This window comes from Miscanthus floridulus, chromosome 8, assembly GCF_019320115.1.
Source record: "Miscanthus floridulus cultivar M001 chromosome 8, ASM1932011v1, whole genome shotgun sequence".
NCBI lineage: Eukaryota > Viridiplantae > Streptophyta > Magnoliopsida > Poales > Poaceae > Miscanthus > Miscanthus floridulus.
Window position 1 is genome coordinate 192,842,912 of NC_089587.1, and position 23,709 is coordinate 192,866,620.

The window sequence follows — 23,709 nt, forward strand, 5'->3', positions numbered from 1 at the left end:
GCTAATGTGAAGACTTGCCTATTCACCAAAACAACTCTTGGGTGGCTATGGCATAGAAGACTTGTTCATGTTGGGATGAGCTCACTCAAGAAGCTAATGAAGAATGATTTGGTGAGAGGGTTGAAGGATGTGAAGTTTGAGAAGGACAAGCTTTGTAGTGCATGTCAAGCTGGCAAACAAGTTGCAAACACTCATCCTACAAAAGCTTCCATGTCAATAACAAAAGTGCTAGAGCTTCTTCACATGGATTTATTTGGACCAACAACATACAAGAGTTTGGGAGGAAATCTTTATTGTCTTGTGATTGTTGATGACTACTCAAGATATACATGGGTATTCTTCCTTTATGACAAATCCGAAGTTGCATCATGTTTCAAGAACTTTGCCAAGAGAGCACAAAATGAGTTTGAGGTGAAGCTAAAGAAGATTAGAAGCGACAATGGGAAAGAATTTGACAACACAAACATTGAAGCCTATTGTGATGAAGTTGGGATCAATCATGAGGTCTCCGCAACATATACTCCTCAATAAAATAGTGTAGTTGAGAGAAAAAAACCGGACATTGATCACTCTTGTAAGAACAATGCTAGATGAGTACACACCCCCGAAGCTCTATGGGCGGAAGCTATCAACACCGCATGTTATGCATCCAACCGCCTATTCCTTCAAAAGTTTCTTGGCAAGACACCTTATGAGTTGCTCAATGGGAAGAAGCCAGACGTCGCCTTCTTTAGGGAGTTTGGTTGCAAATGCTACATCTACAAGAAGCGGCAACACCTAGGGAAGTTTCAAAGACGTTGTGATATTGGTTTTCTTGTTGGTTACTCATCAAAGTCCAAAGCATATAGAGTATTTAATCATGCCACCGGCTTGGTTGAAGAAACATATGATGTGGAATTTAATGAATCTAACGGCTCCCAAGGAGCACATGAGAATCTTGATGATGTAGGTGATGAACCATTGAGGGAGGCCATAAAGAACATTCTGGTTGGAGACATCAAGCCAAAAGATGATGAAGATGATGTACAAGTGATCAATCCACCATCTTCATCAAATGTACCACAAGATAGTGATAAAGATGGGAGAGTTGAAAATGAAGATACTCATGTCTCCCATGATCAAATGGTGGTACAAGCTCATGATGTTGATGCTCCACAACCTCTCCCTCAAGTGGTTGATAGAAGAAATACACCTCTACTACAAGCTCATCCACAAGATCTCATCATAGGGAGTCCATCAAAGGGTGTAATGACTCGCTCACAAAAACTTGCTTCATTTATTGCACATCACTCTTTTGTCTCTTGCTTTGAGCCTACCAAGGTAGAAGAAGCTCTTCAAGATCCGGATTGGATAAATGTCATGCATGAAGAGTTGAACAACTTCACTCGCAATGAAGTTTGGACTCTTGAAGAGCGACCAAAAGGTGCAAGAGTCATTGGAACAAAGTGGGTGTTCCGCAATAAGCAAGATGACCAAGGCGTTGTTGTGAGGAACAAGGCAAGACTAGTTGCAAAGGGGTTCTCTCAAGTTGAAGGGTTGGATTTTGGAGAGACCTTTGCACCGGTTGCAAGACTAGAAGCCATCCGTATCCTCCTTGCATATGCATCACATCATGAAATGAAACTTTATCAAATGGATGTAAAAAGTGCATTTTTAAATGGCTTTATTAATGAACTAGTCTATGTTGATCAACGTCCTAGGTTTGAAGACCCTAGATATCCTAATCATGTTTATAGGTTGTCCAAGGCACTATATGGGCTTAAGCAAGCCCCAAGAGCTTGGTATGAGCGTCTTCGGGACTTCCTCATTGAGAAGGGCTTCACCATTGGGAAGGTCGACACCACACTATTCACCAAGAAGCTTGATGGATATATCTTCATTTGTCAAGTGTATGTTGATGATATCATCTTTGGATCATCCAATGAAGATTCTTGCAAAGAGTTTGGTGAATTGATGTCGAAGGAGTTCGAGATGTCAATGATTGGAGAGCTTACATTCTTTCTTGATTTTCAAGTCAAGCAAATGAGAGAAGGAATTTTCATCTCTCAAGAGAAATATACTAATGATCTTCTCAAGAGATTCAAAATGGATGAATGTAAGCCAATCAAGACACCAATGCCAACTAATGGACATCTCGACCTAGATGAGGGAGGTAACACGGTTGATCAAACTCTCCACCGCTCTATGAATGGTAGCTTGTAATATTTAACCACATCTAGGCCCGACATCATGTTTAGTGTGTGTATGTGTGCTAGATTTCAAGCTAATCCTAAGGAAGCTCATTTAAGTACCATTAAAAGAATCCTTAGGTACCTTAAGCACACACCAAGCATTGGCCTTTGGTATCCCAAAGGAGCTAGATTTGAATTAATTGGCTATTCCGATTCAGATTATGCCGGGTGCAAAGTTGATAGAAAAAGCACATCCAGAGGGTGCCATTTGCTTGGTAGATCACTTGTGTCTTGGTCCTCCAAGAAGCAAAATAGTGTGGCTTTGTCCATCGCTGAAGCAGAATACATTGCCGTGGGTGCTTGTTGTGCACAAATACTTTACATGAAGCAAACTTTGCTAGACTATGGTGTAGTTCTAGAAAAGGTACCACTTTTGTGTGACAATGAGAGTGCGATAAAACTTGCAAATAATCCGGTTCAACACTCTCGCACCAAGCACATCGATATCCGCCATCACTTTCTTAGAGATCATGTTGCCAAGAACGATATTTCATTAGAAGGTGTAAGGACCGAGGATCAATTGGCGGATATCTTCACTAAACCGCTACATGAGGCGACTTTTTGTCGATTGCGGAATGAGCTCAATGTTCTTGATTTTAGCAACTTCACTAGAAAATGAGCTTGTGTTGTCCCTTGCATTGCATTGTAATATACAACATGTTTACCTTTTGGTAATGCACTTAGACCTTGTCTAACATGGTTAAGATAACCGTCAGAAAGCGTGTGAAGAAGCATAACCTTGGATCAAACTTGACAAGCAACTAGAATTACTTTCAAGTATTGCATTGCAAATGCATGGATGTTGTTTTATCGTTTCTCTTCAAACACCCTTTTATTGCCTACTTTCTTAAAAAGAATTATAGCCTAAGGCAAAATACTTTGGAAAATTTGAGGGTTTGAGAGAGGTCACTCATATCAGTCCCAATTGGTGTTTATTTGGGTCTTATTGAAGTTGGGACTTGTTTGGGAATAGGCAGCACGAAGGAACTTTGAAGATTTGCTGGAAAAGAGTGACCGGACGCTGCACCGGACTCTGAAGTCCAGCGTTCGGTCAGTTTACAGGTGGTGAACCGTTGCTGCGAAGGAGTGACCGAACTTTGCTGTCCAGCGTCCAGTCAGATGGCGTTCCTGAGTCCGGTCGAGCGAAGAAGACAAAGACAGGATTGATCGGACTCTGGCTGCGTCCGGTTAGTTGGGATCGGATGCATTCGGTCGCAACTCCAAGGGTTTTGGACCTCTCTGGAGTCGACCGAACTCTGGGTGGCAGCGTCCGGTTGTTCCCACCGGAGCGTCCGGTCAGTAGAAATCATGCAGGATTCAAACTCTTATCCATTTCCTTTTCTATCACGTTGGGCCACAATAAAATCCTGCCGCGCCGTGACCTAACCCCGCATCTCACAACCGCGTCGTCATCGCTGCCCTGCTCCCGTGCCCGATTCACCGCCGAGCAGTGCTCCCCGCGCCTTACAGCGCCGCATTGCATCTCGCCATGCCCCCTGTTGTGCCGCCTAACTTAGCCCCACCGCACCGCCACGCCTCATCGCCTGTCGTGTCGTCCGCGCCCGTACCACCGCACGCCCACGCCCGTAGCAATCCAGCGCCGCCGCTATGCCAGTCACCGCGTGCTCTTGCCCTAACTCGCCTCCAGTGGCTACAACTGCATCTCCACAACCGATTCACCACGCAGTGCCAACCCTAACCCTAGTTTCACAGTGCCGACCCGGTGGTTCTCCGTGATCCGTTCCTTTTCTTCCGTTTGCCTGTTCGTTAGGTAGCAAGCCCTCGATTTCAATTTCACATCTATTGCTTGCTTCTTAGGGTTTCTTATCTTTAGATGTATATTTAAATTATTCATATATATCCGATCTATTCCATCGTGCAGCGAGTCGGTGTTGTTGAGGTCTCAGTGGCAGTTGTCAGTTAACTCGGAGCCAAGCTCGCGAGTACAGATTGAGGCCAGGCCTCAGAAGTGATAGTTGGCAGTTGATCTTTGTCAGAGGCAGCAGTTCGTTTTAGATGGCTCGTGTCAAGAATGCTGGAGGTGGTCTAGGTGATGAGGATCCAAGGCCTCTGCCACGCTTGCCTACTGATGTGAAAGGCAAGGCAACGAAGAAGCTAGCGACAAAGAAGTGGAAGTATGTAGATGCTGACACAGAGAGAGCAGCAGCAGTTGCAGCCGTCGCAGAGCATGCAGAGAGAGGAGGTGCTAGGAGTGGTCTTGTTATTGTAGATCAGCTTTCACCAGCACAAACGGCTGCACTTGAGTAGGTTGAGTGCCATCATGGTGGTCTAGCTGGGACTGTCATGCTTGAGGGATGGCGTGTCGTTCTAGAGGAGACTCAGCCTTAGGGGGAGCCACAGCAGCAGTTAGAGGAGACAGAGCCGGCACCATAGCTTCACCGCTCTAGTCGTACTTGCACCTAGGTGACATCGAGGCTAGAGACACAGCAGAGGGGTTCTCCTCTGCCACCTAGACCACAGGGTCTGCCTCTAGTGACTCATCTGGATTTAAGGGCCGCCACGGCCAAGCAGGTACAGTAGCTCATATACGTTCAGTTTGAGGACTGGTTCCCGCCGAGGAGGGATGAGCGTGCATCAGAGGGCTTCTACACACCACTGTAGGAGGATTTTTATAATGCATATCTTAACAGTGGGGTAGCTTTCAGGTCTCACAGGGTCTATTCCATTGAGGCTATCGTAGCAGCAGCAGGAGAGCAGATACACCCTTACCTTTCTTACCTACTAGGGCTGATAGATCTACTTGGACAGACTGGCAGATATGTTCCATCATGGGTCCGTGAGTTCTATGCTTCACTCAATATTGACCCAGGGCACAGATTCATTCACTTTGCATTCAGAGGCAGAGACTACAGGCTGATGAGCTTTAGGGTTCGATAGATACTCAGGCTTTAGGAGTAGCCCATCCGGCTACATGAGGTGTGCTATGGTCAGACAAAGCCTCCCAAATGCCCTCACGGTGGTCTTGTGCCTCCTACAGATCTAGTCCGCCATTGCTTCACAGAGCCTTTCGGCGAGGGGTCGAGCTGGAGACCCAGAGACCTCACTCCTATAGCTAGACTACTTGATGCTATTATGAGGAGGACCTTGCTTCCGAGGATGGGATATCACGAGCGTTTGACTCGCATATAGCTATGGCTTCTGAACTCTGATGCAGTAGACTGTGTTTGACATTTGGGATCTTATTCTATTGGAGATGGAGGACACCCTTGCAGAGGGATTCAGAGGTCACCGATAGTTGCCCTATGCTCACTAGATTACATTTTTTATTCATAGGGCAGTGATAGTGAGGCCTCCAGAGATGTTGGCAGAGTATTCTGGTGCTACTACAGAGTTCCCTACACATAACTTGACCCAGATGCTCCGTCATAGCAGGACGAGTGCACCTAGCCAGCCGAGTCAATGCCTACAGGTGCCAGAGACTGCAACCCAGTAGGATGAGACTATCATAGGCATTATAGCTACAGAGGAGGAGCAGTTAGATGCTCAGCAGGAGGAGATGGTCGAGAGCGACCCCAGCAACAGTTCAAATGATGACTACCAAGATATCCCTCAGATGCCTCCTCGACGACATGACCATGAGGCTGGTAGTTTCAGTTCAGCTCCACCTACACCATAGATAGATCCCGCTCTTTTTGCTATACTTGAGCGGATGAGGCAGGATCAGGCTTGTCAGGCCTAGGAGATAGCAACTGCTCTAGCATAGGTACATGCTAGATAGGACGAGTTCCAGCGTCAACAGCATGTCATTCAGCAGCAGCAGCAGGCTATGCAGCAGCAGCAGCTTCTTATCCAGCAGCAGCTCCTTGGGTTTATGCAGCATGTTGTGACAGCTATTGGGGCTCCACCGCCACAGCCTTCACCCTAGATCGGCCAGCCTGCCACAACTTCTACGACTCTAGCTTTATAGCCCAGTGGGCTTCAGAGTCAGGGACAGCCAACAACACAGTTTCCTTCACCTACAGAGCAGTTGTCCTAGTGGTTTGCCTCGCCAGTGCCAGTCCCACAGTTCAAACCTCTTCAGACGGGCTTCACACCGGCTCAGACTTCCTCGCTGCTTGTGCCAGATACTTTAGTCTCTAGGAGCCTTGGTGCTACCATTAGTGAGTTGACAGGGCAGCCTACTCCGCCATATCTACATGTCCCTGGTCCTTCCACAGTTGCACCTATTACCGAGACAACAAAGACGCTCCCTTCGTTAGTTGCATCATCAGAGCCACCTGCTACAGTCATACCTGCAGAGTCACAGGCCGCACCAGTCCTTGATCCGACCCAGACCGCTTCAGTGTCGTTTCTAGCTACAGAGGGTCATACAGCTCATAGCTCAGGATCAGATGACGATGGCACATAGTTTTAGCTCGCTCCTCGCACCTCAGCGCCCGACTCGTTTGCTGCAGCCCTTTGATCGACCCTTAGGTTTTGGTGTTTGATGCCAAAGGGGGAGAGGGATCGAGTATGTTAGACTTAGGGGGAGTTTATCTATTATATTTGGTTTTTTATGTGTGATACACTCTTATGCATTCATGTGTTTACTTTCATGCATTGAACTATATTTATGTGATAGTGATATCTACGTGATCGTGATATTTATGTGATATGTGACATGTGTGCTCTCTACTTTGAATTATTTATATGTCATATCACTTGTGTTATGCTCATTTGCTTTGCTTCCGCGTTTTACTCCGATGCAAATGAGCTTTATTACTTGTACTCATGCTTATTTCATATCTATTGAGTACATCATGATGGCTTGGGTCATATAAGCTTGCCTAACTCTTTTGTTCTTATTGTCAAAAGCTTATATGAACCAAGCATGTTGAAAACCTCATCTCTTTTACATACTCGAGGTGGTATTGTCATCAATCACCAAAAAGGGGGAGATTGAAAGCATCTAGGCCCCTAGTTGGGTTTCGGTGATTAATGACAATATGAGATTACCGTGACTAATGTGTGTTTTGCAGATGCAATTAAGTTAGGTCATGGTAATGACAATTGATTGGGCAATCATGGTTGTCATGCCCCTATGATGGAAATCATTTCGGTTTTCAAAGGATGGACCACAAGGTTAAGGATGGACTAGTTCTAAGTGACGTTTGGTGTTGAAGAGACACTTAGAGTAGTTTAGGACTTTGTTTTTCCTTTGGCCATACTATTAAGGGGGGTATAGACAGGTAGCTTGACCTAGGTGAGTCTAGTGGGTTAGGTGTGGTGCACACTTGTCAAATCTAGCACTAGGTAGCTCCTAAATAGCCTTTAGATCAATTGGAGCAAAGTTCATTCACATATGATTGCGAGTTGGAAGTGAATGGAGGGTCAAATGTTGACCGGACGCTGGTTCTGGTGTGATCGGACGCTGGCGCAGAGTCCGGTCAGTTCATTTGATCAAGGTAAAGTCGTCTGGTTGCGACTGGACACTGAGAGGTGAGTGACCGGACGCCGGGTGCCAGCGTCCGGTCGACTCCAGTAAGGTTCCAGAGGGCAGTTTTCGTGACCGGACGCGTCCGGTCAGGGCTGACCGGATGCTGGTCAGTGTCCGGTCACAACTTAAACTGCGCAATGGCGGGTGAACTGACCGGAGCGTCCGGTCACCCCGTAGAGGCACATAACGGTTTGTTTTGAACAAGGGTATATAAATACTTCCTCTATTCATGTGAGGAAATACTTTTGCTCATTCCAACAGCTGAGAAACACCCTTGAGAGTGCCAAGAAGAGCAAGGTAATAGTGAGGTGATTGTGATTTGAGAATCCAAGAGAGAGACCTCATTAGTGAAAGCAAGATAGCAAAGTGTGCATCCACCCTTCTCATTAGGCTTGTCGTGGTCAAGTGAGAGTTCGTGCTTGTTACTCTTGGTGATCGCCATCACCTAGACGGCTTGGTGGTGATTGGGAGCTTGGTGATCATCCGACGGAGCTTGTGGATGATGATCCAACTCAAGTTGTGAGCGGTTGTGGGTGATTCACCACGACGGAGTGTCAAAGAATCAACCCATAGAGAGCACTTGATCCTTGCGTGGATCAAGGGGGAGCTACACCCTTGCGTAGGTGCTCCAACGAGGACTAGTGGGGAGTGGCGACTCTCCGATACCTCGGCAAAACATCACCGCGTTCCTCCTTCTCTCTTTACTTTGAGCATTTACTTTGAGCAATTCAATTCTTGTCTTTACATTCATAGAATTGCCATGCTAGAGTAGGATTGGAACTTAGGTTGCAAGACTTTTTGTGCGGTAGAACATTAGTAACACTTTCTAGGCACAAGGGGTGAAGTGGGCTAACCATTGGGTTTAATTATTGCAAAGAAATCTAGAATTAGCCCAATTCACCCCCCTCTTGGGCATCTTGATCCTTTCACTTATGTCCAGTGAATGTGATGATATTTGTTGCTTGTGTGCAGTGCGCTTGGGTCAGTTGCGAGTAGAGGATCACAACTATGTGTCTATGGGTTCAGGAGATACAGATCAGGGGATCCCTACCCCTCATATAGTCCGGGGGTAGGGTTGTTACATATAGAGTCCTGAAAGGTTTACATGTATGTTTCTTAGTTTGTTATAAGTAAATCTAGTCGGTTACATCATATGGATTTGGTTTCTAAGTATGTCTTGATATACCTTGTCATCCAATTGATGAGATAACCCCGTCCAGTTGGGCCTATCGAGTAGTCGGACCGGGCCACCCCCTCCTGGTTGGGCGATTTCCCTTGAGGTGAGGATACCCGGTATCCATGTAGTTGACAGTAGCCCCTGAGCCTCTATGCAATTTGGAGAATCAGATGGAGGGTTAAAAATAGTTGAAGTCTGAATGCGAGTGCTTTCTGTGTCCGAGTGCTCCAAGTGTGCTAGATGCCTCTTGTCGTCAAGCCTAAGTGCTTCTTCTGTAGTAGATCAGGAGGTAGCATACAAGACACAGATTTATACTGGTTCAGTCACAGGGTAACCTACGTCCAGTGCATATGATGATCTTTACTGCTTGTACACTGTGTGCTGGGGTCGGTTGCGAGTAGGAGATCGCAACTATGCGACGATGGGGTCAGGAGATACCGATCAAGGGCTCCCTATCCCTCCTTATATAGTCCGGGGGTAGGGTTGTTACAAATAGGGTTCTGATCGGTTTGCACATAGGTTTTCTAGTTTGTTAAAAGGAAATCTAGTCAGTTACAACATATGGAGTCGAGTCGGTTTCCATGAATGTCTTGGTACACCTTGTCATCCAAGTAGATGAGATACCCTTGTCCGATTGGGCCTCTCCAGTTGTCGGACTGGACCACCCCCTCCTGGTTGGGTGATTTTCCTTGAGGTGAGGATATCCAACATCCATGTAGTCGACAGACATGTGCTATCTATTTTCCATGAGGTGAGGATACCCAGCATCCATGTAGTCGATAGGCATGTGCTATCTCTGCTGTAGTACCGTCGTAGGACTCACATGTGTAATGTAAAGGCCTATGGCCACTCTATGTAAGACCTATAACCATATAAAACTCTGTTATTCGTGGTAATAAAGTGGAGAGAATTCCTTATTTGACACTGGGAAAATGAGTCGTTCCTTTCTTGGCCCTAAAATTTTCTTCGTTCCCTATTTGACACTCACTTCAACTTTCATCCCTAATTTGACACTACCGTCAAATCCGTGAGCTAACGGCGTTAACTGGCTGTTAAAAAGACGTTTTTGCCCCTAGAAAAAAAAGCGGCGAAGCAAATTTGAGAGGAAAAAAACCTGCGCCCGCCTCTGATGCATGCGCCCAACTGCAAAAAAAAGGCGCAGGTTTTTTTTTTCCTCTCAAATTTGCTTCGCCGCTTTTTTTTCTAGGGGCAAAAACGTCTTTTTAACAGCCAGTTAACACCGTTAGCTAACGGAATTGACGGTAGTGTCAAATTAGGGATGAAAGTTGAAATGAGTGTCAAATAGAGAACGAAGAAAATTTCAGGGCCAAGAAAGGAACGACTCATTTTCCCAGTGTCAAATAAGGAATTCTCTCAATAAAGTGTGTATTTGTACTAACTATCTATGGACAAATACGTAAGCACTTGGACTCTCAAAAAGAGGACCCGGCCGGTATATGAGTGACGAAAATTGATTTGTTGCAAGAGGACTATTAGAAACACCCAATATATGAGAAGGCATGATCTTTAGAATCTTGAGATTGTATCCATTTTTATGTCAATTTGTACAAGTAATAAACGCCAGGAGCGTGCATCAGCTTTGAGTCATTAATTGAAGTCTGGTTACGTACATTACTTTCCACATGCATGTTGCTTGGAGGCTACAGTAGCTAGGAACAAAATAATCCTAAATTATTCTCACACTAGTGTTTTTAGATATGCTAATTAATTCATATATTCCACTCCTAGGTGTTAAAGATATTCCACCCATCCTAAATAATGTCACTAACTAAGCAGGCAAGGGTTTCGTGTCTAAAAGATGCTGGTCTGATCCATGGCACATATATAGAAGTTATGCCATGGTCATATCCTATATGTGAGATCAATTTCAACTAATATGCGTCTTGACTATGTGCTTAGGCCAGTTTCAGTGAGAAGTTTCATGACATTGTTTCCAAGACTGGCATTCATATAGAATGAAATGAAATATGGATGAAACACCCCCTCTTAATGGAAAGTTTCATCCTACAATTTCATGGACATTTAATTTTATGACTCATAGAGAGTTGGTAACCATATCAAAAGAGTTTCATCGCTATGAAACTCACTTCTCTCTCTTCCTAAAAACGTTGCCATATCATAAAAAACTCTTATGTGGCAGCTCATTAAATGAGAATGAAACTATGATCAAACTCCCACTGGGACTGGCCTTACAGACATGATGTCTTAGTGACTTCAGTTCCTCTCGATCAGAGCTCAACAATGGTGTCATGTGCCTCAAAATCCGCCTCCGGCCCATCAGTGGCAAATATTTCAGGGGGACTCACGAACTACAATTACAAAAGATGGATCGTGTCCATACCAATAATCTACTCGTTGTTCACAAAAAAAAAACAATCTACTAGTTCAAAGCAGGCTCATACAATTAACCAAAATAAGAGTAAATTTAACAAACCTTCCAATATCTTAGGCTAATAGTCCAAACCTACCACATTTTGTATCAATTTCACAAACTTACCACTATTTTAGACTGTCATGTCACAAAACTACAATTTTGCGGCTATTCCTCTTCCACGACCAATTAGGCCCACATGCTAGTGACAGTTCATCAAATTTGACATGTGGACCTAGCTGGTCAAGAACATGTCATTTAGATGTGGGCCTGGCTGATCATGAAAATGAAATGATCACAAAGTTGTAGTTTTGTGATACTGGGACCTATAATAGAATCACTACTGGAAACCGGTACTTTGTCGAGTGCCTGCGGCACTCGGCAAAGCCCGAAATACACTCGGCAAAGGCTTTGCCGAGTGCCGCACTCGGCAAAGGGCACTCGGCAAAAAATTAATCGGCAAAGAAGCCTTTGTCGAGTGCTTTTTGTCGGGCACTCGGCAAAGCCTTTGCCGAGTGCCGGAAAAAGCACTCGGCAAAGATTTACACTCAGCAAAATGAAAATGCGAAAAAACCGAAAAATAATAGCAATTTTTTTTTCGGGGGAGGCCACCACCGGCCAGCGCCCGTCCGTCCAGCGCCACCGGCCATCGAAGTCGCTGCATTTTTTGTGCAAACTTCGCGGCTAACGCGGCCGGCGGGATTCGAACTCACGACCTCTCCCTCGCGTGTCTGCTACTCTACCACTGCACTACACTATCACTTGTGTCTAGATTCCGTTATCTATCCTCATATATTATACTAAACTAAGAGTAAATTACTTGTTTGAGGCTCTAAACCAATTCAAATTAAAAAGTGGTTAACTATAAAGTTTCATAACTTTTCGAGATCTACAATTTTCATTTAGGAAGTTTTTCCATCCGAGGTCGTTTGAAAAATTCGAATTTCAAATTTGAGAGATTCAAATGTAGTTTTGCATGATAAGATGATTTCAAATCAAAAAGTTATCAACTACATAGTTTCATAACTTTTGGAGATCTACAATTTTCATTTAGGAAGTTTTTCCTTCCGAGGTCTTTTGAAAAATTCAAATTTTAAAATTTTCAAATTCAAACGTCGTTTTTGCATGACAAAATGATTTCAAATCAAAATGTTGCCAACTACAAAATTTCATAACTTCTCAAGATCTACAAAGTTTATTTTGGTCATTTGTTCATCCGACATAGTGGTAGTAACATTATTCACAAATCTTATATATCTCTCTTCTACTTTTATGAAACTAATATGAGAGATATGAGAGATGTAGATTTTATGAACAACGTTATTGTCGCTTTGTCGAATGAAGAAATGACCAAAATAAACTTTGTAGATCTTGAGAAGTTATACAACTTTGTAGTTGAAAAGTTTTTCATTTGAATTTATTTAGGGCCTCAAAAATTGCTTTGAAAAAATAATTTGCTGAGGGCCAAAAAAAATGCACACGGCAAAATGCCTCTTTGCCGAGTGCCAAAAAAGGCACTCGGCAAAGACGCATTTTTCCGAGTGCCAAAAAATGGCACTCGGCAAAGACACATTTTGCCGAGTGCCAAAAAATGGCACTCGACAAAATACATCTTTGCCGAGTGCCAAAAAAAAGGCACTCGGCAAAGACGTATTTTGCCGAGTGCCGAAAAATGGCACTCGGCAAAGACGCATTTTGCTGAGTGCCGAAAAAAAACACTCGGCAAAGCCATCTTTGCCGAGTGCCAAAAAAAACCACTCGGCAAAGCCGTCTTTGCCGAGTGCCCGATAAAACACACACGGCAAAGCTTCCGGCACTCGGCAAAGTGCCGGTTTCCGGTAGTGAATAGTGGGTTTATGAAATGGGCAAAAACATTCTAGGTTTGTGAGTATTAGATCAAATTTTTGGTAGATTTGTGAAATTTACTTCTAGAATAAAGATAGAGACATAAAGGCAGTCTTATCACACTGAACAAATGAATGGATTGCTGCATAATGCGTAATGTGACAAGGATAATTAATTATTCTTCATTATATAGAAGAGATAAGTACACAAATCGCTAAAGATGACAGATTGATGCTAAGCTACTAGTATTTCCCATCACAGTGATTGCTAGAAATTAAATTGTAATTGCATTTATACCTTAAGCTGCTTGCCTATGGAGGCATCGGGGGAACCCCCTACAGCTTATATAGGTTGTTGCGGCACACAGGGAGATACATAATTCTGACAGCCGGCAAGTCGTCTCTCCAGCTTATGTACGACTTGCGGCTATATACGACTTGTATACAACTTGCACGAGTAGTACCATGATTTTATGCTTTTCTCCAAGTATCATAGTTCTGACAGCCGGCAAGTCGTCTCTCCTGCTTTGGCTCTCTAGGCCGTCTCTCCACTTTCATCTGCATCCAAGTTGCAAAAGTTTTTGGGCAAGCCTCCGTCAATTCATTTCCTTGCCAACCCTTGGCTCCCGATTCGGTGAGTGGCGGCATAAAAATTGGGGGAAGAAATGATCGATGACTTTGTAACTTTCTATGCATGCTGTGATCCACTTCTAAGATTCTTGAGATATTCACTTTTATGCCAACTAATAGCTCGGTTAGCCCATGCACTGGCGAGCATTATCAACATAGCATGATTATGCTTAACCACATAGTAGTATTTAAGATAGTGTGGCATGATAACCACTTCGCTTTTACGTACCCCTTAATCTGATCGATGACTTCATAACTTTCTATGCATGCTGTGATCCACTTCTAAGATTCTTGAGATATTCACTTTTATGCCAACTAATAGCTTGGTTAGCCCATGCACTAGCGAGCATTATCAACGTAGCGTGATTATACTTAACCACATAGTAGTATTTAAGATAGTGTGGCATGATAACCACTTCGCTTTTACGTACCCCTTAATCATCACCAACTGTTGTCCATTCAGAATAAATATGGCACATACATAGGATCAAACGTGAAATCATGCATGATTTGATACTAGTTATAATCAGTATCAATATGTTACCCTTTTAAAATTTGTGCAGCTGCTCTTTGGCCACCATTTAATAAGTAAGGAGAAACTAGGCAGTTATGCAAGCTATGCTGCACAGCCACGAGGATGGAGGAGGAACACAAGATTATGGAGATGAAGAAGCAGGAGCATGGTCGAATTCACATCGTTTTTTTAGATTGTAGAAAAAAAAATCCAGTTTCATCCTCTTCATGAAAGAAGAATCAGACATCACTTATTTCAGACAGTAACAATTGCCACACAAGACTCACAAAAAAGTTTGACTTAAATGCCAATTCTAAACACAAAAGGGCATCCATGAGACTTATATTATCGGCACGACAAAAATATAGTTATTATAGATATATATGTTGAGGCTTATGACATGACATATAATAAAAGGCATACACAACATTCTATCTCTCTACATATTTATTTAATAAAAATATTCATCGTGTAACCAAAGCAACAGGTTGAACTTTTCAAATTGATTTGGAGTTTGAACCATATAGCTTCACACACGTATACATGGTATATGTAACTTGTCGAAGGGTTAGAATGGTGGCCTAGACTCATCCCATATATTTGGGATTTATTGGGTATTTTTGCTATACCGAAATTAGTTATAGTTTTCTATTTTATGTATTTTATCCTTTGAGTTGAGTATTAATTGTTTGAAGGTTTATTAATTATTAAAGGAGTTAGTCAAGTATCACATAAAGCAATGAAAATCCAAATCACATGTTACAATATTAATTATGCATGCAAGGTTTTACGTGTTTGGGATTTAAACACTCATATATGACATGGGTCATGATATGGTTATGAAAATGACTACTTAGGTTATACTTACATGCAATACCTAGGGTTGGCTCCTACACATGGCACTCAACATTGCATGGGGTTAAATAAAAAAAATTTCAGTTGGGATTTTTGGTGTGTGGATTTTTGGGTTGTTACAGGAAAGGAATATTTTTCGGATGCTAGGCCGATAACCATGCCAGCAGTAGTATACACTATACTATAATACACACATGTATGTATGCTTTGCACGTACCCAGCTGTGTTTGCTCCTGCACATCCGACGATTAGCGTCTCGAGGCCAGGCAAGTTGTTGATGGCGTATTGCAGAGTTTCCTGAATACGCGCTCCTTCGTAGATTTTGCCGAAAATGGCCTGTGCTCACAGCAGTACATATATATTATATATATGGAAATTATTTCCTACTCCCAGGGAGTAATACTCCCATGTGTATATCTTTAGATTTAGGGTGTATATGGTCGTACTAGACCATCTAGGGCAGTATATAAGTCAAGTATGCAAGTATACATAGAGTATATGGTTATACTTATTTTATATACTAATATAACGGTATTATAATAATATATTAAAAAATAGGGGTTCTTTTGAGATTTGGAGTATGTTAAAATGAGTATATAAATATACTCGAACTGATAAATGAGTACGCATTGTGGTTTTTTGAAGAATGGAGTAATTACTCCCGGGAGTAGAAAAATGTGTGTGTGTATATATATATATATATATATATATATATATATATATATATATATATATAGAGAGAGAGAGAGAGAGAGTTACTGTTCTGCAGCTAACCACAGAATAGCTTATTCTATAGTCACTTTGAGTTACGATAACTGATCAGAGGATATTGATCAGGGGATCCCTACCTTTCATATAGTCCGGGAGTAGGGTTGCTACATATAGAGTCCTGATCGATTTACATGTAGGTTTCTTAGTTTGTTACAAGTAAATCTAGTCAGTTACAGCATATGGAGTCGGTTTCTAAGTATGTCTTTATATACCTTGTCATCCAATTAGATGAGATAACCCCGTCCAGTTGGGCCTACCGAGTAGTCGGGCCGGGGCACCCCTTCCTGGTTGGGCAATTTCCCTAGAGGTGAGGATACCCGGTATCCATGTAGTTGATATATAGTAGCCCTGAGCCTCTGTGCGATTTGGAGAATCGGATGGAGGGTTAATCATAGTTGAAGTCTGAATGCGAATGCTTTCTGTGTCCGAGTGCTCCGAGTCTCCTAGGTGCCTCATGTCGTCAAGCCCAAGTGCTTCTTCTGTAGTCATAGCTCTTTGGGTTCACGCAAGCGGCTTCCGCCGGCCGCCGCGTGCTTATGAGTGCCATGGCGAGCTTCTGCCTGCTGCCTCGGGCTTTCGAGTGCCATGTGTGCCGCTGCGGGATGACGAGTGTTGCAGTGGTACCACCAGCCATCGTGGGCTTCCGAGTGCCGTGGCGGGCTATCGTGTGCCGTGGCAGGATGACGAGTGCCGCGGCGGGCTACCGCCTGCCGCTACGGGCTTCTGAGTTGATAATGGTGGAGTCCAAGCCCCTGAAATGAAAAAGCTTGGTTGCTGTCAAAGATAACGGTGAGGGTATGCGTCCTGCCGAGTCGGTGATGAAGTCCAGGCTGCCGAAGGTGATATTGTCGCCCAGAGTAAGATCATTGGTGCTATTGATGCAGAAACCCATCTAATCTATTTAGATTGATTTGCGCACGATGTTTGCCAACCTGACACTCTAACTTTCATCGTTTTTTTACATCCGACTAGTAATTGTTGTATCACGTGCCTCTCTCGCCGTCAAGGGGAGCTGCGTTGCAAGAATTGTACCCCCTAGTCGTCGTGGCCGTCAATCACACATTGTGCGTTGAAATTGCCAAAAGTGACGGGCGTTATTAGAACCCGTTACCTTTTAGTAGTACTAACAACATTATTAAGTGAAGGGCATCCTTTTCTGCCCCTCACTTTAGCAACTTTGTCGTCCGTCACTATTCAGTTGTTCTAAAGTTAGTGTAATCCCGTACAATTGTGCGTGCTCCTTGATCTAGTTTCATTAAACAAAAACAATCCAGAGAAGCTAGCAAACGTTACAGGAGCAGTTGGTACGTACATGAGCCATACATGTTACAGTTCCCATGAAGAAAACAAGACGGCTAGCGTCATCCACTAACTCGATCAATCTCAAATTTATTTATTTATTACTGATGGTAGTTTTATATATATATATATATATATATATATATATATATATATATATATATATATATATATATATACACACACACACACACACACACACACATACATACATACCGCAAGCACCGGGGGAGGACGGACAGTAAGTACCAACGCCTGACTCAGGCCTGGACACAAACCCTAGCTGTCAACAGAGACAGGGGAATTAAACACACAGATCGAAAAGCACACGCACGGCAAGGCAGCGGCAACAACGAACAAACTGGTAGCCAGCACTAATACTGGCCGGCCGAACCCGACCGCCCGGATGGAGGTGCAGGCACGGGGGCAACCGCAGGCATAAGGGATCGACAACGGGGGACGTCTTCGTCCCTGGTTGGTGCCTCCGGCATGGTCTCACTTGCAATCCGCGGATCGGAGGGAGCGAGCCTGATCTTTGCCATCACGATAGAGCATCCGTATAATAACTGCAATTCAATCGCCGTCGGTATAGTGCGCGATCTGCACATAGGGGAAGGGAATATTTTTCGGATGCTAGGCCGATAACCATGCCAGCAGTAGTATACACTATACTATAATACACACATGTATGTATGCTTTGCACGTACCCAGCTGTGTTTGCTCCCGCACATCCGACGATTAGCGTCTCGAGGCCAGGCAAGTTGTTGATGGCGTATTGCAGAGTTTCCTGAATATGCGCTCCTTCGTAGATTTTGCCGAAAATGGCCTGTGCTCACAGCAGTACATATACATTATATATATGGAAATTATTTCCTACTCCCAGGGAGTAGTTACTCCCATGTGTATATCTTTAGATTTAGGGTGTATATGGTCGTACTAGACCATCTAGGGCAGTATATAAGTCAAGTATGCAAGTATACATAGAGTATATGGTTATACTTATTTTATATACTAATATAACGGTATTATAATAATATATTAAAAAATAGGGGTTCTTTTGAGATTTGGAGTATCTTAAAATGAGTATATAAACATACTCGAACTGATAAATGAGTACGCATCGTGGTTTTTTGAAGAATGGAGTAACTACTCCGGGAGTAGAAAAAATATGTGTATATAGAGAGAGAGAGAGAATTACTGTTCTGTAGCTAACCACATAATAGCTTATTCTATAGTCACTTTGAGTTACGATAACTACTATACTAATTTATAAAATCACTGTAACACCTTACTAAGTGATTTACCATAATATTATAGTAAATATCCCCATGAGTTATCATAACACATGTATCGTAGATATGTATTTACTTTATCGTAAATTAGAATAAAAATTATCGTAACAGAGGTGGCTATAGAATAAGTTATTCTATAGGGAAGTTATTCTATAGTAGGCCATATATATATATATATATATATATATATATATATATATATATATATATATATATATATATATATATATATATATATATATATATATATATACTGTTTTGCAGCTGGCCATAGAATAACTAATTCTGTGGCCACTTTGAGTTACGATAATTACTATTCTAATTTACGATATTACAGTACCTCCTTACTAAGTGATTTACTATAACATTATGGTAAATATCACCGTGAGTTGTAGTAACATGAGTATCGTAAATGCATATTCATGTTATCGTAAATTGGTACAAACATTATCGTAAATCAAGGTGGCTATAGAATAAGTTATTCTATGGCCAGCTGCAGAATAGCCTTGTATTTGCAAATTACGTGTATGCGTGCATGTATGTACGGAGAAATCTGTGTATATATATACCTTACAGAAGTCCTTTGCCAAAGTTTGAAACTCTATAATCCTATGCCTATGCATATCATCTTGGGCTTCCTTTATGAATGGGCTCTCCATTTTGTCGAAGCTATCGAGTGGTGGGCCTGTACCAACCAATTGTAATACTTTGTAAAAAAAAACAATTGTAATAATGCATATAATAATGGAAAGTTCATCTACCTATAGAAGGCACAGCTATGATATCCTTATTCAACTATCTTTATACTACCTCTATTTCAGAAATGTTGTTGTTTTAGTTTTCTCAAAAGTCAAGTCTTTCTATATTGACTATCAATTTCAGAAAATTTGTGTAGTTTAACGTCATAAGATTTGTGTTTTTGGATTCGCCGTAAGAAATATTTCATAATATATACTTTGCATGTTGTTAAGCGTCTATACAAATTTATAGGAATTGATAGTAAAAGACAAAATTGTATGACTAGGGGTAAAGCTAAAACGACAACTTTTGTGAAATAGAGGGAGTATATACTAACTACTATATTGCAGGCACTTTTATTTTGGAGCTGCATGGCAACACTTATATGAGGCATGCTATGTAAAAAAAATCCTACAAAATAAAAAAAAATCAAAACTGCAGAAATAAATACTATATATAGATTTTTTTTTAACGTTAGATGAGAGAAGAGAAACTCCGTATATGTAACAAGTACTATACTTGCCAAAAAGAATAAAAGGTGGATCGAGTCCTCACTACAAGAAATCAGGCTTTTATACTAATCACAAAGGAGCCGGACCTTTGTAGCTAGAGCAGCTATATATATATTAGTTGCTATTGTTATTTAGGTTCTTTTTTGGCACAGCTCTAGGTCCCGCACCATGTCAGATTTGTAGTTTATAGTTCAAAATAATGTGTCTAAACCTATATTTTGTTGCTCTTCCAAACACCCTCTCTGTATCCCACCTCTAAGGCTCTAACTCCACGGATTCGTGGAGCCAGAGATAGCTAGCTAGCTGATCTATGATCCGTGGAGCTGTAGCTATGACAAATAGGATCTTTTTGTTGCAAATAAAGATAGTTGCATAGTGGTGGCTACAACTTGGTCAATATCGGCATTTATCATCTAACACCTTGGTGACTAAAACCCTATCTATGGCGACCAATATGTTCTATAGTAGACAACATGATGATGACTAAATGTTTGTATCGATAAGTTGCTAGAATCTGTTGACTAAAAATCAGCCTTATCTCGTGGTGCCTTCAAACTGGACCTCATTGATATGCTACTTAGCAAAGGAGTTCCATTATTTATTTCTTCCACCAAGTTTTTGTCTTATTAGTTTCATGAAAAATTATTACAGAATCTCCATAGTACTGCTGTCACAAGTAGGGGGTACAGATTACACACCCTCCATCCCAAACAGTGTCATTCTAGCTATGAATCTGGACAAACTCTTTTTGGAACAGAGGGTGTAGTTAGTAACCATGCATGCTAAATATTTCAACGGGTGGATTGCTCAGAATTAATGAAAGCTAATATAGGGAAGCTATATTCTATATATGGCCAGTTACAAAATTGTCTGAAAATTTACAACATCTAACACTAATATTTTCTATATCTTGACAAGTAGTTTGCTATCATGTGATGGTAAATGTGATCGTAAACTTACCTAACACATGCATATGGTAAATATATATGCTCAGAGTAGCAACATAAATCTGTACAAACATGATAATAAATTACGTGGCTGTATAATAAGTTACTCTACGGTCAGCCACAAATTATAGCTCCCTTATGATCGACGCAGAATAAGAGGTACCGCGAGAGGGGATCAGGGATTACCATCAGGAAACTCGCGTGGAGATCTGCCATCCACCTGTCGGATCCTAATAATGCAGAGCTTGTACCCCACGGGCAGTTTGATAAAGTCATGTGCCCACTTCAGTGCCGTCAGGCCATTCTCGGAGAAGTCAAAAATGGCCACCCCTACACATTTCTGAATATTGGCTGGGCTAGCCTCCATCGATCTGAACGGATGAGGAACTGCACTCTAGGATAGCGTAGTAGCTAGCTATATATAGACAAATGGGCACCAAGCTCTTCAGTGCTAGCTAGTATTCAGTAGATAGCGGTTGCTTTTACTTAGTGCTTAGACATGGTTTCTTAGGCCAAAAGCACACAATCATTAGGCCAAATCAATTTTATCTTCTGAAGTAGAGTGGACAAGCCAAGAATATTAATTACCACTCCATCCAATTGACGCATTGTTCAGGGCCCCTTTGGATTGAAAGATTTTCAGAAGAATTTTGGAGGATTTGAATCCTTGGATATTTTTCCTTCAAAGACTTGAATCTAGGTGGGAAGGTTCCACCACAAGGGGCTTAACCAGGTAAGATACACTTGGTTTGCCATGCTGAAGACATTCCAATCATGCGTTTTTTCTTATTCCCATTTTTGAGAATCCAACGTTCCAAAGAGGCCCTCACTGTGAGAATGCAAGAAAGCTTAGGTTCAATGTGAGTGGCAAAATCAAGTGGCTGCGGAAAGGGAAGATGCATGATGGTATATTCATGATGGATCTCTTCGATCATGAGCAGCCTATTTTTCCTAAAATAAACCTAGTTGAGATGCTGGTCCACTGTATAGATTAATTCTTGAGTACGAACGCATGCATAACATATACTCCATGATGAATAGGTAGTAGGGTAGTGGAGCAAAAAGGCTAAGAGGAGTTGCATGCACCGGAAAGTTACATTTAAGAGTTATGATTGATGTTATTGCGGGTATGGAAACTTCGCTGGTAAGTTAGTTGAAAAATAGTATAATATGTTGGCCAGGAACCACGAAAATGGATCTCAGATCTAGATTGGATCTGGAAAGCCAGAGGACAGCTTGACCTTGGCCGCTTGTTGGAATTGAAATGCAGTGGGATCTTACAATAGCACTGCCCTTGCTTTTATGGGCAAGGGAGCAGAGAGCATCTTCTACTTTCCTACTTTACAGAAAAGTAAGATACAAGTGTCGACACTAGGCTTATCTAGCATTCTCCCCCTAAGCCTTGTGCCGAGCACTGGAAGTGATCTGCTGTAGCCTAATCCTCTCACGCATCTCTTGGAACTTGAGCTTTCCCAGCGACTTGGTGAGGATATCAGCCAGCTAATCAGTGGTGGCAATGTGGCTGGCCTTGATACTCCCATCCTCCAAGCAATCCCTGATGAAGTGGTACTTGATGCAAATGTGCTATGCTTCTTTCATAGAAGACAACATTCTTGGCCAGAGCTAGAGCAGACTTGCTGTCCACCTTCAGCTCAACCACATCCACAATCCTGCCAAGGAGCTCTGCCAGCATCCTTGACAGCCATAGTGCCTTGAGTTGCTGCAGTGGTACTGGCGATGTACTCTGCTTCACAGCTCGAGAGGGCCACCACCTTCTGCTTGAGGGACTGCCAACTGACCAAGCAGCCACCGAGGAAGAACATAGTCCCAGTTGTGCTCTTGCTGGTGTCCACATCGCCTACGAGGTCGCTATCGCTAGTAGCCGATGAAGCGCGCTGTATTGGGGGCCCTGCCATAGTGAAGACCGTAGTCGAGGGTGCCCTGCCACGTAGCGATGGATGCACTTTGATGGCCTGCAGATGCTCCATCGTGGGCCGCTCCATGAACCGACTTACGTACCTGACGACGAACGCAAGGTCCGGCCGGGTATGGACCAGGTAGCTTAAGCTCCCAATAAGCCACCGGTAGTGTGTGAAGTCAACCTCCTCCGCCGTGCTGTCCCGACTGAGCTTGAGCCACTCCTCTATCGGGGTGTGGGCTGGATTGTAGCCCGTTATGCCACCGAGCTTGAGGATGCGCTTGGTGTAGTGGGTTTGGCGGAGGGCGATGCCGCTGGCGTCTTGGCGCACTTCGATGCCAAGGTAGAAGCATAGGATGCCGAGGTCACTCATGTCGAACTCCTTCTTCATTTGTGCCTTGAACGCCTCCACTCTGTCTCCTTCAGCATCGGTGATGATGAGGTCATCGACGTAGACGCCGACGAGCAAGACAGAGCACCCACTGCCCCGCCAAAACACTACCGCCTCATACGCGCTCTACAGGAAGCCCATCTTGTTGAGCGTGGCATCGAGCTTCGCGTTCCAGGCTCGCGGGGCCTGTCGTAGGCCATAGAGGGCCTTGCGCAAGCGATACACCTTGCCTTCTTCTCTGGCGATGGCGAAACCCGGTGGCTGGCGCACGTACACCTCCTCCTTAAGGTCGTCGTTGAGGAAAGCGGACTTGACGTCCATATGGTGGACTCGCCACCCCTCCTGAGCCGCCAACGCGAGGAGGACACGGACTGACTCCATACGTGCTATAGGGGCGAAGACGTCGTCGTAGTCGATCCCCTCTTGCTGGACGAAGCCGCGCGCCACCAGTCGCGCCTTGTGCTTGATCACCGTGCCCTGCTCATCCTTCTTGAGCTTGAACACCCATTTGAGAGTGATGGGGCGGTGGCCCCCGGGCAGTGGCACCAACTCCCAGGTGAGGTTCTACTCGATGGACTTGAGCTCCTGCTCCATCGCCGCCCACCACGTCGGATCACCCTACGCTTCAGCATAAGTGGTCGGCTCACCAGCGTGCATTAGATGATGCTGCGCGAAGAGTCGCTCTGCCTGGCCTGAGGCAGACTAGTCATCGAGGATGTTCGCCATCATGCGGTACCACAGAGGCTCATCATCGTAGTAGG

The 23,709-nt window shown here is 43.3% G+C and overlaps 2 protein-coding genes across 2 annotated transcripts; both read right to left on the minus strand.

The window, feature by feature from the left end:
• Positions 1-17,264: 17,264 nt before the first annotated feature.
• LOC136474393 (uncharacterized) lies at positions 17,265-21,024 on the minus strand. The gene is made up of 4 exons (XM_066471979.1): positions 20,826-21,024; positions 19,012-19,127; positions 17,858-17,976; positions 17,265-17,750 (listed from the first exon to the last, which is right to left on the minus strand). Exons 1-4 carry the CDS (start codon positions 21,004-21,006, stop codon positions 17,525-17,527), a joined length of 642 nt encoding a protein of 213 aa, XP_066328076.1. The 5' UTR covers positions 21,007-21,024; the 3' UTR covers positions 17,265-17,524.
• Positions 21,025-22,291: 1,267 nt separating this feature from the next.
• Positions 22,292-22,948, minus strand: LOC136470411 (secreted RxLR effector protein 161-like). The gene has a single exon (XM_066468267.1). It carries the CDS (start codon positions 22,946-22,948, stop codon positions 22,292-22,294), a length of 657 nt encoding a protein of 218 aa, XP_066324364.1.
• Positions 22,949-23,709: the final 761 nt, after the last annotated feature.

Bases quoted from the DNA above. Each gene is read 5' to 3' on its own strand.
- LOC136474393 (XM_066471979.1), bottom strand. From the start codon at position 21,006: ATGGAGGCTAGCCCAGCCAATATTCAGAAATGTGTAGGGGTGGCCATT. The intron at 19,128-20,825 runs GTAATCCCTGAT...TGGTTGGTACAG, and splicing joins TCCACGCGAGTTTCCTGATG to GCCCACCACTCGATAGCTTC. The intron at 17,977-19,011 runs GTATATATATAC...CTGTGAGCACAG, and splicing joins TGGCAAAGGACTTCTGTAAG to GCCATTTTCGGCAAAATCTA.
- LOC136470411 (XM_066468267.1), bottom strand. From the start codon at position 22,948: ATGAAGAAGGAGTTCGACATGAGTGACCTCGGCATCCTATGCTTCTAC.